Source organism: Pinus tabuliformis, chromosome J, assembly GCF_031772625.1.
Source record: "Pinus tabuliformis cultivar Carrire ecotype Pingquan chromosome J, CPIR1, whole genome shotgun sequence".
NCBI classification, from domain to species: Eukaryota; Viridiplantae; Streptophyta; class Pinopsida; order Pinales; family Pinaceae; genus Pinus; species Pinus tabuliformis.
In genome coordinates, this window is record NC_142295.1 from 59,528,784 (window position 1) to 59,543,493 (window position 14,710).

The 14,710-nt window shown below is 37.1% G+C and overlaps 1 protein-coding gene across 3 annotated transcripts in view; it reads right to left on the bottom strand.

The window, feature by feature from the left end:
* Positions 1 to 14,710, bottom strand: part of LOC149225501 (uncharacterized) — a 243,680-nt gene that overhangs the window by 109,673 nt on the left and 119,297 nt on the right. For all 3 annotated transcript variants that reach the window (XM_089377104.1, XM_089377103.1, XM_089377105.1), the window contains one exon: positions 11,317 to 11,490. In XM_089377104.1, coding sequence (XP_089233230.1) covers positions 11,317 to 11,490 — 174 coding nt within the window. The remainder of the gene's footprint in view (positions 1 to 11,316; positions 11,491 to 14,710) is intronic.

Consider the following 14,710-nt stretch of genomic DNA (forward strand, 5'->3'; position numbering starts at 1 on the left):
AACACGATGAAGGTTCAAGGAAGCTGATGTCATAAATTAGTCCACTGTTGGGTTGAGAATTGATCATCCCAGGATTTGACGGATCAGACCTTCCTATATTGAAATTAGGACATGAAACAATCCAGCTGAATTTCCATCCAAATTCCGATTTGGTTTGGTCAATGTTTTGTTCACCAAATCTGAATCTCAATCCAAATCCACATCCACATCAATCGCACTTCAATCTGTTATTTGGATTTGCAGATTAACACTAGTGTGCTAAAAAAGTATATTTTCCCCCCAAAAAGATCACCATATCTTGGTATTTATAAAGGCTATGCCCATGACCCAAAACACATTGAATCCAGTCGCCTGCTTTTGCACCATATGTGAGGAATTGAGAGAGGTGTAAGAAAGTTGCATGCCAGTGCTTATACTGTTTGAAATAATTTTGAAGCAAGGAGGGAAGGGTCTATAACAAGTTTACTTTGGTTTTAGCTTTAACCTTTTATTTGCTTGGGTTCAGGTTCTATAACAAGATTACTTTGGTTTTAATTAACTTATATTTGCTTGCATTCTTTAATATTTTCAGCCTAAAAGTCTTCTGTAACTTCTAACTCGAAGTTCTGTTAACTTTGAGTTCAGGGCTTTCATTTTTTATAATTTATTACTACTAGCATCGCAGCCTTATAGAATGCACTCTCACTGTATTTGAATTTTGTCTCCATTGTGGTCCTTCAGCTTTTATGTGACGTTTGGTACTACTGGTAGCTACCACTCTCTGTAACTGTTAAGTAAGGTGTTACCCTCTACCAGCAACTCACAGTGCACTACAAATCTTTGATTATTTTTCTTGGTTCAATTTCTAATTAAAGCAGATCAAGCCTCTGTTATAGTTAATTTATTTCTTTTTCTTTTAATCATGAAATCAGTAAATTTTCTTCTCTGCATACCAAGTCAAGGAATCTGCTTTCTGAATGACAGTGTTGTACGATTCTAGCCAGTCCCATGTGCACAGTGCACTATATCTTATGAACAACTATTCACTTCAAATAGAATTTAGAACAACTAGACAAAAATCAAAATTTACTGATGCCCTACCTAAATCTCTAGACATCTCTTGAAAAAGATATTGTTTAAGCCTTAACAATTTAAGAACCAAACTTGATGTTATATCATGTTAGGATTCTGGGCATTAGACTCAGCACGTGCACACACCAGATCTGGTAACAGTCTCAAATTAACTTTAACCCAGCTAATTAACTAAAAGACATTGATGTGCCTCGGCCCTAACCAGAAACAAATTATGCACAGCGGAACTTATAACACTAGCAATTAGATCATGCACAACAAACGAATTACACACATTTTTCCCAATCAACAGTTCTTCATTAAATTCTTCTCAAAACCTACATGAGCTCCCTTACTACAATAATGGCCCTCGAGGAAATTACATATACAACAATTTACCCTAGATTTTATCCAGCAGATCAAGCCCTAGATCCGTCCTCAATTTGGCTGATATGGATCTCCTTTGTTGTTCCATGTTTTTTCCTAGCCCCTGGAACAACTAAGTATCTCACTCACAGCAAACCTACAATATTACTCATGCAGATCTCTTGCTTACTTGAGAGAATCTCTCTCAATGTCTTGTGGCCCTGCACAACTCTGTGATCTGCTCGACCCTCTCAGCTCGATTCATCTGCTCAGCCCTCTCGGCCCTGCTTGGCTTCCACAAGATGCTCTCTTGTTGACCACCTTCCACAGGCCCTCTTGTCCCTCAAAGGTTTCAGGCCTACTCGACCTTTTCCTCCACAAGAAGCTCTCTTTCACACCACCTTCCATAAGCCCTCTCAACTGTTGATTTGGGGTAGCATCGGATGTGCCCTAGCCATGAAAATTGGTGGAGAGGCTAAAGCACATGAGATCTCCAAGACCCAAAAATGGTTTGGAGAAATTCTGCCCGGTGAAAGAAATATTTAAATAATTAATATTTTTAATGGGTTCCTAAGTCTAAATTTAGGAAAATAAAAATATTAATGGGTATTAATATAAAATTGGATTAGAAGGTTCTAAATGACATGGATCAAGCCAAATCTAATCTTAGCCATTGATTAGGCATGTAATTTTGTCCATTGAAGGCTCAATAGAAAAGTACAAGAGGCGGCTTGAGGGTCAGTTGGAGATACACCAAAGTGATTAGTCAGTTCGATTTTCTATTGCGGGGTTTGCTAAGAGAAATTGAACCAGAGATCAGAGTTGCAGCGAGGGGCAGTGAGTACAATGCAGAGAGGCAGAGATAGTGTCGAAAGACCAGCGCAGAGGCAGAGAGGCAGACACAGAGCCAGAGAGAGCCACACAGAGGCCAACAGTGACTGCGCAGAGGCCAGAAGGGCTTGCGTGCTTGACACAGAGGCTGCAGAAGCAACACAGAAGGCCAGAGACGATGCGCATAGCCTTAGAGGGTTGACGCAGAGGCCAAGAGGGCTGACGCAATGCTTCAGAGTGGACTGGAGAGGGTTTCATGGAGCTGACTTTCAAAATATCTGCTTTCGAAGAGAGGTATTACTGCTAGAATATCTTCTCTATCGGGTGAGCCAATTTGGCACCCAGTGTACTAAAGAAAAGTTGCTTAATAATAAAACCCGCAGAACTATTGCATTGGTTTTCCCTAGTTGGGTTTTTTCAGGGACGATTGTCCAAAACTAACGATGTCCTTTGTGTGCTTGTTCATTTCTTTTAGTTGTTGTTCTGTAGATGGTTGAGACTGTATTGTGTTTACTTCAGTGTTTATATGGTTAAATAACTTGATAGTAATTAAACAAGTAGGTGAATAAACTAAAGAATACAGAAATAAAGAAACAACAAAAAAAAAAAAAAAAATTTCTAAAGGGTAATACTTAGAAATTTCAACTTGAACCCTCAAGGGATCTAACGCTTACTGGGCCTTCTCTTGGTAGAACTTGAAGAAACATCTTGCTCCTCCTCCAAATCTACAACTCGTTTCCTGTTGTTGGAGTTGCAGGTTCATACTCAACCTTAGGCCACTTGCTCATGATCCTCTAACCTACTAGCTCACTCGGTGCTCTCAACCCTTCTGGCCCTTCACAGGCCTTCCCTCCCAACTTTGTTCTACCCTTTAGGCCCTCTTGGCCCTACTCAGCCCTCTTAGCTCTCTTTCCAAGCCACGTTGCACAAGCCCTCTCACTCCTCAAGGGAACTGAGGCCTACTTGGCCTGCTCTTGGTACAAATCAAAGGAACATCACACTCCTCCTTCATATCTACAAGTTACATCCTTGTTGTTGGTCCATATCAGTGTTATTAGGACTGGTCCAACCGTTTTGAGGCAAAACCCGGTTTGGACCGGTGACTTGAATTGTTTTTGGTTGGTTTGGTACTGGACCAACCATTTTCACAAAATCTGTCAATTCAGTACCCGTTGGTAAATCCACGTAGAACGCAGCAAGTGGGGCCTATTTTGCTTTTTTTTCTTGTATTTTTTGTCTTAGCTAGGCACTAGCCCACAATAGGTGCCTAATATTCAAGCCTATGGCCCTACTATTGAGATGCAATTCATGGTAATGTTAAATTCTCAAAGTAATTCATCCTTCTACTCATGATGTTTGAAATGACTCATGATGTTTCAGAGTGCTTCCGATCTAATTGGATTTCATATGGCGAAAGAAAAATTTTAGATCTTACTCAAAATCCAGCGAACTTAACAATTTTTCAGGATTTCAAAATTACGGGATTGCAATGTTTCCACTGGATTTTGTCATGTATGAGGGTATCGAACTAGCATTTAATCAAGAGCACCAATCGCTCTATGTTCCTTGATGTTAGTGGCATTGATCATTGAACTCCTCTATCATGAACCTACTAAAAATGTGCCATCACTCAAACAAAATCTTGAGTTGACATGCTAAGCATTTTTTATCTTATTTTAATGCTTTGTGGGTGATATGGATGACGAAGATCCCAATATAGGCAAATATTTTGATGATATGTAGGTATTTGTTGTAGCGTGATTTCTTTTGGATGTTAGAGGCCATCTAGGTCTTGTTTTTTGATATATTTTTGGTTCAAGTATGGATTGCACTTGGTGTTATTTTGGTTATGTACACGCTTACATGCTCCATAAATGAGAACTTTTGCTTATTTTTGTATAAATGGTTTTGGATTCATATGAATGCGCATGAATATGTGGTTTTCTTTAAAATTTGAATATTTTGAGCTCTTTATTGACCGATTTTTTGGTCCGGTTTTTTTACCCATCCTAGTCTAATTCTTATTGTTTCCCAATCCTGGGGGTCTACCGTTTCGATGACTGGCACAGTTCTAATAACACTGGTCCATACTCGATCTTAGGAGTCTTTTGCTCCTGATCCTCTACCCCTTCTTGCTCACTAAGCCCTCTCGGCCCTTCACAGGGTCTCTCAACTCTCTTGCCAAGCCACAAGACAACAAGAATGAATCACTCGCCTTTGTACTTATACTTCTCCAAAGGGCGTAATACCATGGGTCATTAGAACACCATGAGTAATAAGGTGCAAATCCCCATCACTTAGCCCATTAGCCCCACATATCAGAATACTCTCTATGCTACCCAAAACATCAACATATCTTCTTCTACTAGCCATTCAATTTGCACATAAGGGTATTAAAAGAAGTAGCATGTTGAAAGTTCAATCATTTAATTTATGGAAGAAAGCACCATTGATTAGTTAGATTTAGTGTTCTCCTTTTGCATGATTTTTCGCATTGCTAATCTGGGTACTCACATACTTTTTCATCTTGGGTTTTGCAGTGTCAATTTTTTCCAAATAATACCAAATCTGAATCTGAATCCAAATTCATATTGTAACTATGGTTCACCGTAGTGTGCTAAAATCAATGTATCGCGAAGAATTGCACCTTGCCAATGCCTAAAAAGGTTAATCCTATAGGTAAGAATCATAAAGTTGACAAAGCTATAATCGGAAAGGATCTACCCAAAATTATAGGATCCATAGATGTAGAACAGAATAATATTAACGCCAGCTATTACTCTGTGCAAGTAACATATAGATGATAGTTTTGGAATGCACAATTAGAGTACTTCTCATTCCTCTAAATTTTACAAAATAAAGTATGATGTCAACCAGTGTATCGCTTATCAAATAATGATCAGAATTATTGTGACAATATCACCAAAACCAACCTTGGCGATAATATCAGCAGTATATATCGCGATAATTTCTGCTTTTTACATTAACACAATAATTTGGGTAATTATTGTGATAATTTGGAAATTATTGTTCTGTCTCTATCAAATTATCAATATTACCTCAACCAAATTCTTGATCATTTAACCCTTATTTTTTTAAAGTGAGTTAGGGGATTGAGCTCTGAAAAAACTGGGACTATTTAACATCAAGCAAACAATAGGAAGTCTATTTTTTTTCATTTCCCGTGTTTCACCTCATGAGATCCATACCCTCACAGTTAATGGTAATATTAACTTCTTGGAGTAAAAGTAGCATTCTTCTTTATCTTTCATTTTGAGATTCTCCTTTATCTGACATTCTTCTTTATCTTTCATTTTGGCATTCTCCTTTATCTTTCATTTTGACATTCTCCTTCACTTTATATTTTCATTATTTTACTTAGACTTTTAACATTACCATTAATTGTTTCAGGATGTTTGAGAGTGGTTCCAAACTCATTGGATCTCATATGAATAAAGCAGAATTTTATATCGCATTCAAAATTCAGTAGACTTGACAATTTTCAAGCTTTTTGGATTGACAGGATTGCTAAGTTTCCGCAGAATCTGCCATGCATGAGAGCATGGAATGGACATTTAATCAAGAGCAACAAGCCCTCTATGTAGCTCGATGTTAATGGCATTGATTGTTGAACTACTGTCATGAGCCTAGTAAAAATGGACTGGAGAGGGTTTCGTGGCGCTGACTTTCAGAATATCTGCTTTCGAATAGAGGTATTACTGCCAGATTATTTTCTCTATCGGGTGAACCAATTTGGCACCCTTTGTACTAAAGAAAACTTGCTTAATAATAAAACCCTCAGAACTGTTGCACTGGTTTTCCCAAGTTAGGGTTTTTTCGGGGACGATTGTCCAAAACTAACGGTGTCCTTTGTGTGTTTGTTCATTTCTTTCAGCTGTTGTTCTGTAGATGGTTAAGAATGTACTGTGTTTACTTCAGTGTTTATATGGTTAAATAACTTGATTGTAATTAAACAAGTAGGTGAATAAACTAAAGAATATAGAGAAACAAATAAATAATATATATATATATATATATATATATATATATATATATATATTTCTAAAAGGTAATACTTAGAGATTTCAACTTGAACCCTCAAAGGGTCTAACGCTTACTGGGCCTTCTCGTGGTAGAACTTGAAGGAACATCTTGCTCCTCCTCCAAATCTAGAACTCGTTTCCCTCTGTTGGAACTGCAGGTTCATACTCAACCTTAGGCCACTTGCCCATGATCCTCTAACCAACTAGCTCACTCAGTGCTCTCAACCCTTCTAGCCCTTCACAGGCCTTCCCTCCCAACTTTGTTCTGCCCTTTAGGCCCTCTTGGCCCTACTCAGCCCTCTTAGCTCTCTTTCCAAGCCACGCTGCACAAGCCCTCTCACTCCTCCAGGGATCTGAGGCCTACTTGGCATGCTCTTGGTACAAATCAAAGGAACATCGCGCTCCTCCTTCACATCTACAAGTTGTATCCCTGTTGTTGGTCCATATCAATGTTATTAGGACCGGTCCGACCGTTTTGAGGCAAAACCCGATTTGGACCAGTGACTTGCACTATTTTTGGCTCGTTTGGTACTGGACCAACCATTTTCACAAAATCTGTCAATTCAGTACCCGTTGGTAAAGCCACGTAGAACACCGCAAGTGGGACCTATTTTGCTTTTTTTCTTGTATTTTTTGTCTTAGCTAGGCACTAGCCCACAATAGGTGCCTAATATTCAAGCCTATGGCCCTACTATTGAGATGCAATTCATGGTAATGTTAAATTCTCAAAGTAATTCATCCTTTTACTCATGATGTTTGAGAGTGCTTCCGATCTCATTGGATTTCGTATGGCGAAAGAAAAATTTTAGATCTCACTCAAAATCCAGCAGACTTAACAATTTTTCAAGATTTCAAAATTACGAGATTGCAATGTTTCCACTGGATTTTGTCATGTATGAGGGTATCGAACTAGCATTTAATCAAGAGCACCAATCGCTCTATGTTCCTTGATGTTAGTGGCATTGATCATTGAACTCCTCTATTATGAACCTACTAAAAATGTGCCCATCACTCAAACAAAATCTTGAGTTGACATGCTAAGCATTTTTTATCCTTTTTTAATGCTTTGTCGGTGACATGGATGACGAAGATCCCAGTATAGGCAAATATTTTGATGATATGTAGGTATCTCTTGTAACGTGATTTCTTTTGGATGTTAGAGGCCATCTAGGTCTTGTTTTTTGATATATTTTTGGTTCAAGTATGGATTGCACTTGTTGTTATTTTGGTTATGTACACCCTTACATGCTCCATAAATTAGAACTTTTGCTTATTTTTGTATAAATGGTTTTGGATTCATATGGATGCGCATGAATATGTGGTTTTCTTTAAAATTTGAATATTTTGAGCTCTTTATTGACTGATTTTTTGGTCCGGTTTTTTTACCGGTCCCAGTCCAAGGGGTCTACCGTTTCGATGACTAGCCCGGTTCTAATAACATTGGTCCATACTCGATCTTAGGAGTCTTTTGCTCCTGATCCTCTACCCCTTCTTGCTCACTAAGCCCTCTCAGCCCTTCACAGTGTCTCTCAACTCTCTTGCCAAGCCACAAGACAACAAGAATGAATCACTCACCTTTGTACTTATACTTCTCCAAAGGGCGTAATACCATGGGTCATTAGAACACCATGAGTAATAAGGTGCAAATCCCCATCACTTAGCCCACTAGCCCCACACATCAGAATACCCTCTATGCTATCCAAAACATCAACATATCTTCTTCTACTAGCCATTCAATTTGCACATAAGGGTATTAAAAGAAGTAGCATGTTGAAAGTTCAATCATTTAATTTATGGAAGAATGCTCCATTGATTAGTTAGATTTTGTGTTCTCCTTTTGCATGATTTTTCGTATTGCTAATCTGGGTACTTACATATATTTTCAACTTGGGTTTTGCAGTGTCAATTTTTTCCAAATAATACCAACTCAGAATCTGAATCCAAATTCATATATGGTTCACCATGGTGTGCTAAAATCAATGTATCGGGAAGAATTGCACCTTGCCAATGCCTAAAAAGGTTAATCCTAGTGGTAAGAATCATAAAGTTGACAAAGCTATAATCGGAAAGGAACAAAGCTACTTATTCCATCTACCCAAAATTATAGGATCCATAGATGTAGAACAGAAGAATATTAATGCCAGGTATTACTCTGCGCAAGTAACATATAGATGATAGTTTTGGAATGCACAATTAGAGTACTTCTCATTCCTCTAAATTTTACAAAATAAAGTATGATGTCAACCAGTGTATCGCTTATCAAATAATGATCAGAATTATTGTGACAATATCACCAAAACCAACCTTGGCGATAATATCAGCAGTATATATCGCGATAATTTCTGCTTTTTACATTAACACAATAATTTGGGTAATTATCGTGATAATTTGGAAATTATTGTTCTGTCTCTATCAAATTATCAATATTACCTCAACCAAATTCTTGGTCATTTAACCCTTATTTTTTTAAAGTGAGTTAGGGGATTGAGCTCTGAAAAAACTGGGACTATTTAACATCAAGCAAACAATAGGAAGTCTATTTTTTTTCATTTCCCGTGTTTCACCTCATGAGATCCATACCCTCACAGTTAACGGTAATATTAACTTCTTGGAGTAAATGTAGCATTCTTCTTTATCTTTCATTTTGAGATTCTCCTTTATCTGACATTCTTCTTTATCTTTCATTTTGGCATTCTCCTTTATCTTTCATTTTGACATTCTCCTTTACTTTATATTTTCATTATTTTACTTAGACTTTGAACATTACCATTAATTGTTTCAGGATGTTTGAGAGTGGTTCCAACCTCATTGGATCTCATATGAATAAAGCAGAATTTTATATCGCATTCAAAATTCAGTAGACTTGACAATTTCAAGCTTTTTGGGTTGACAGGATTGCTAAGTTTCCACAGAATCTGCCATGCATGAGAGCATGGAATGGACATTTAATCAAGAGCAACAAGCCCTCTATGTAGCTCGATGTTAATGGCATGGATTATTGAACTACTGTCATGAGCCTAGTAAAAATGTACCCTTGACTCAAGCAAAATCACTGATTAGCCATGTTAAAAAATTTCTATTTTATTGTAATGCTTAAGAGGCCCAGAGGGTGATATTGATCCAAATATAGGCAATGATTTTGATGTTATCCAGCTATATCTAGCTATTTGTTGTAGCACAATTTTTTTTTGAACTCTGAAGGCCATTTAAAGCCTCTTGATGTATTTTGGTTCATAGATGGATTGCACTTAATGCAATTTTGGTTATATTCAACCTTATTTGCTATATATATGAAAATCTTTGCATAGTTATGGATAATGGCTTGGATTCATATGGATGCACATGAATATACATGTTTTTTTCCAAAATTTGAATATTTTATATATTCTTTTGGCCGATTGGTCTTTAGGTCTGGTTTCTCCCGTTTCCAGCCAGGATCAAGCTTTTGGGGTCGCCCAGTCTTGTTCCAATAACATTGTTGAGGATGCTGTGACTATTTTCCATCAAGTAAACAAAGGTAAATCTGTTTTTTTCATTGCCATGATCCATCTCATGACATATATTTATTTTTATTTTGATGTGATTTTGTATCATTTATTTTTGTTTGGAACTTTTGATGTGATTTTGTATCGTCTTCTCAAAATTTATGACACGAGAGATATTATATTTCAGTATTGAAACCTGATGTACCATTTGACATCCTATTTATCAGTTTTATTTTCATATTTATGTAGCAATGTGTTTGTTTGATGTGAATATTGGTTTGGAAGCTTAAAATTTTGAAAAACATGATTATGTATGTATTTTTCTAAGATTTACCGATATTCTCTAATATTTCCAATAATTTATATTTCAGGCCACTGGCAATAAATTCCCAATAACAATAAATGCAACATTGGTGTCAGCAACTCAGCCCCATTTCAGATGAAACAGGGCATTTTTAACTATTGGTGACCAAAATAGACTGGGATTGGAAACCTTAGGATATTTTCAGATATCATGTCGCTATGTTCATTGGTGAACATCATATCTCACGTTGGCATTGAGATGAAACACAACAAAATCTTCATACATCTTTATACAGAACTGAACAATCACATTTAGTTGTGTAAACCAATTTTCAAAATATTAGCATTTAACCTTTCTTAATAAAACCAAAGCTTTCTTCATTTTTCATATATTGCAAATTTATATATTTACTCATAAATTATAACAGAACCCTAAATATTTAATAACTACTTTGAAAGAAATATTATTTAAAATTAAGTTGTCTTTTCTGAGATAATCATTATAATAAATTTTTAAAAGAATTCAAACACAATAACCTGGAAGTCTAAGAAAATTATTTATAATTTTCATCGCATTTGTCTCCTGAAAAACAGGCAATAGAAAATACCATAATGTACATATGAACATACAAGAAATAGTTAAAAAAGAAATTAAGAATAGCATGGTCATCTCTGTCTTCTGTATCCATATAATAGAAGATGAAGACCGCTGCCATGTTGCAGGATACCAGAATGTTCCTTAAGCTAAATTAACAGTTTGAAGCAGCAACGATATAACTGCAATAAGATGCACAGACAGCATACTTTTGTATTTCACTGAAAAAATAATAAATCAGACTACACTCTCATTTCCACAGATGTCATGCTGCAAGATTGCACCAGGTTATTCTATAGCCCCAACATCCAGTATCCTAGCATTTTATGGAGATGAGCTTCCAGGCATCCTAAGAATTAACGAATCAACAGAGGCATGGAATGCATATAAACATGTTCCCAAAAAATGGTATAGGCTAGCCAGCAGCATTAGGGGCCCCAATTAAGAAAACAAAAAATGCAAAAAAATTTACATAAAAGCTTTGAAAGTAAAGTGTCTAAAGACAGTAGCGGCATAAGACTACAACAGCTACGCCAGTCTTTAATATCCATTTTCAAATAGCAGTAAAAAAAATGCATGCACATTGCACACTTACCAAAAGCCAAAAGCGATCAATAATGAATATCACTTGCACATGACTCACCTGGAAAAGAATCAACACCCTTTGGCCTTCTAGCCTTAGCTCTGATAGTATATTGTCCAACAGCTGCAACTTGCTGCTTGCATTTATATCAGCATCAAGGAATTCAACTTCTGAAAGGCCCTTTCGTTGCAAACTTTGCAATGAACCATCCACAAGATAAGGATGATTGCAACACTGATACAAACAATTTTGCATGTCAGCAAACACATCATGCAGTAGTTAACAATATATCACATAAAGTACAGTCTCACTTATTGACATAATCACTACTACTTCGGGAGTAATATTTCATAATAGATAGACAGTGGCCTCATATCGGTGCACTTGAATGCTTTCTGGATAGCCTTTGGTCCCCTAGTGTTTCACTTACCTAAACTTAACTGGTCTATGATGCCTCTTAGATTTTCCTACACACATCACACCCGAAGTTGGGGTTCTTGCTTAGGTTCCTGATAAATCTTATTTATCCATACATTATTGGCCAATTTACATTTTCATCTTCCATATATTTCATCCATGTCCACCTATCATGACCTTATTGACGAGGGCTTTCTTTCCTGTTGTAAAGAATTGTTGACCTTTCCCCCAATTGTACTACATCAAGTGCGAAATGCCGTAGCCAAAGTCTGGACTACATTGGTGTGTGCAACTCTGACAAAGAGAAGGTTGAGCAAGTGTTTTGAAATGCTTACATGAGCGAACTGGATCAGCCATCATTCCCTAGAATCCTCGTGCCCAAACTGGGAGGATGCAAGTCCTTGTGCCCAAATTGGAAAAAGAAACAAGTTAACGACAAAGATGGCAACAGATAACCAAAAGCTTTCTAACTGACTTTTGGGTACAATGAGATACGAATAGTGAAGGGTAGGTTGTAAACTATCCAACTATGACAGACACTAGTGTCAAAATAGAGAAAGGCAATCAGTTTCAAGCCTATCCTTTATGAATTCATTAACGGAAAGGTAAAAATACAAACAGTGTGGCAAATAATTAAATGCATGGAGTGTAATAATGCCATGGCCCATGTCTACATATAATCCTGTGCCGCAAAATGCATTCAAGGTGGTGACTCCCCTAGCATTCAGAGCAAATACAATACACTGATGATGAAGCTTCTAATAAAGCAATCTATGGTAAGCAAAACCAGTGGTTCAAAATAAGGAATGACACCTTATCGCTCACAGGCATCCTTATGTCCAAACAACATTTTCAACAATTATCAATATTAAAAGCCTAAGGAATCTTGAGTGAAATTGGATTATAAGGAATTTCAAAAAACCATTAGCTCATATTAGACGGAAAATATTACTAAAAAATTGTAAATATTCAAACTGGATTGCTTAGAAACGTGCACTTTCATGATGATGTACATGTTTTACTATTTGTTTTCAAAGCCACATTCTAATTGAAGTCTAGGATGCCATTCATCTTATCTTTCCATATTATATCATGTCATTATCGCTTAGACTGTTGTATAGCCTAGTTCTAGACATGTATGATCTTAGATAACCCATCTGTGTGTTCAATTATTTTTGTTTACCTACAGCAGTGTCCCTATCTAAAACCCGACGCATCCTCCTTATGAGTCACTAGCGCCATTTTCCCTCACATCTGAATTATTTTTGGCAAGAGGATATCACATAATTCAAACATTGAATATTAAACATCGCTTTATCACATCTCCATTACCGACTGTCCACATTGCAACCTACAGACCATAATAAAGGAACCACACTCTCAGGCAGAATGAACAGATTCCTGCTTTTACTTTCAATCATTTCCTTAAAGTCATGCATCATCCCAGAAGCATCTCAACATATGTACGTCTATGTCATGTTACACACTTCAATATTAACAGATAAAACACATTGCCTTCCCCTTTAGAAATGCTTTATCCTCAAAGCATATTAATGGAAAAACTTTAACTCTTGTTCTAACTTGTAACACCTTCTCATGATTCTCTGTTCTTTGAAGATGAGGTAGTTCACAATACAAGACAATATGACCTTCCAAGTGTTGGCTAGAAATGTCAAATTGTGAAAAAAAGGTCTAACCACTCTAATTTACTCTTCTAAGGAATTATGCATTTATAGGGTTCCTAGAAAGATCATGTACTGTGATTCGTGTTATCCACCAAAAGTGGGTAACCCTTAGGGTAAAACATTTCTCCCCATTGGTCAGCCAGCCAACCAGCAGTGCTATGATGATCTACAAATAGCTTTACTTCAGAGCTCTCCACCTATGCTCCAGTCAATGCTCTCTCCCATCTAGCACACTTCTTGAAGGAAGGTAGTACATCTATCAAAAGGTACATAAACCATTTCTGTAATCAAGTGCTTTCATTTAATGTTTGGGGCTTGCTAATGTGGATCACAGACCAAACTGGAGGATTGACCGTTGGTGATTGTACCCTTGTTCCCATGCTTCACCTGGGAGATTATCCTTTGACCCTAGTCCAATGTGACCTCCCCTAGGGCCCAAGGTAATCTACACTTGCCACCTTTCATGTTTCCCTTATTATCTACCTCAATTCTTTGGGTTGATTGTCAATGGTCACTGGGACTGGCACCCTATATCCTCATCTCTGAATTACGGCCCTAAAATTTTCCCTAAGAGGTTGATGCAACTAAAAGAAGGATAAAAGCATATAAACCACAAATAAAGAAAATGAAAATTGAAAACATGGTTGGACATAAGAAGCATGTGGGCAAAAGCATAGCATGAACTCTACCCCACTCACTAGCCATCACCCAGTTCCTAAGGATTCCATGATCTATCTAAGGCAAAGGAACTTATCAATGTCCCAACCCTGATGAATGATAAATTGCTAAATCCTTAAGGGGTTTTGGAAAAGCATAGAGCAAGTTGGGCCTCCCAAGTTATGCAAGAAAATAAGACAAATCATTAAGGTAAAAGGCACGCTAGAAGAGGATGGAAAAAACAGTCCATGGCTAACTCATGCCTCCACAATTTCTCCCTCTTCTCATCATTATACTTAGAGATGTTGAACCTCCTTCGGCTGGTACCATGGCTCTGGCCATCTTCCTTGAAGTCTTTCCCATTCCTTGACCACATTTATCATATACATCTATAGATTGTTGGGATTACATGTGAAATACCCTTCCCTTAGGGGTTGAAACCATCTAATGGGGTTAATTGCATAATCATCCCTAAACACAAGTGTTGTAACCTACTTACAAACCCTAAGCTAGAAATACATTAAAGGCAAGTTTTGTGTGAACTATTTTTGTGCTTGTAACATTGAATATGGTCCACTATGATACATTAATAGCTTTAGTCCCTAAGGATGTTGATCTCCCTTGCTCTTGAAGGTATGTTTCAGGGGGTTCATTACACATGCAATAAAGATCCCTTGAGGGATGGCTTGACACCT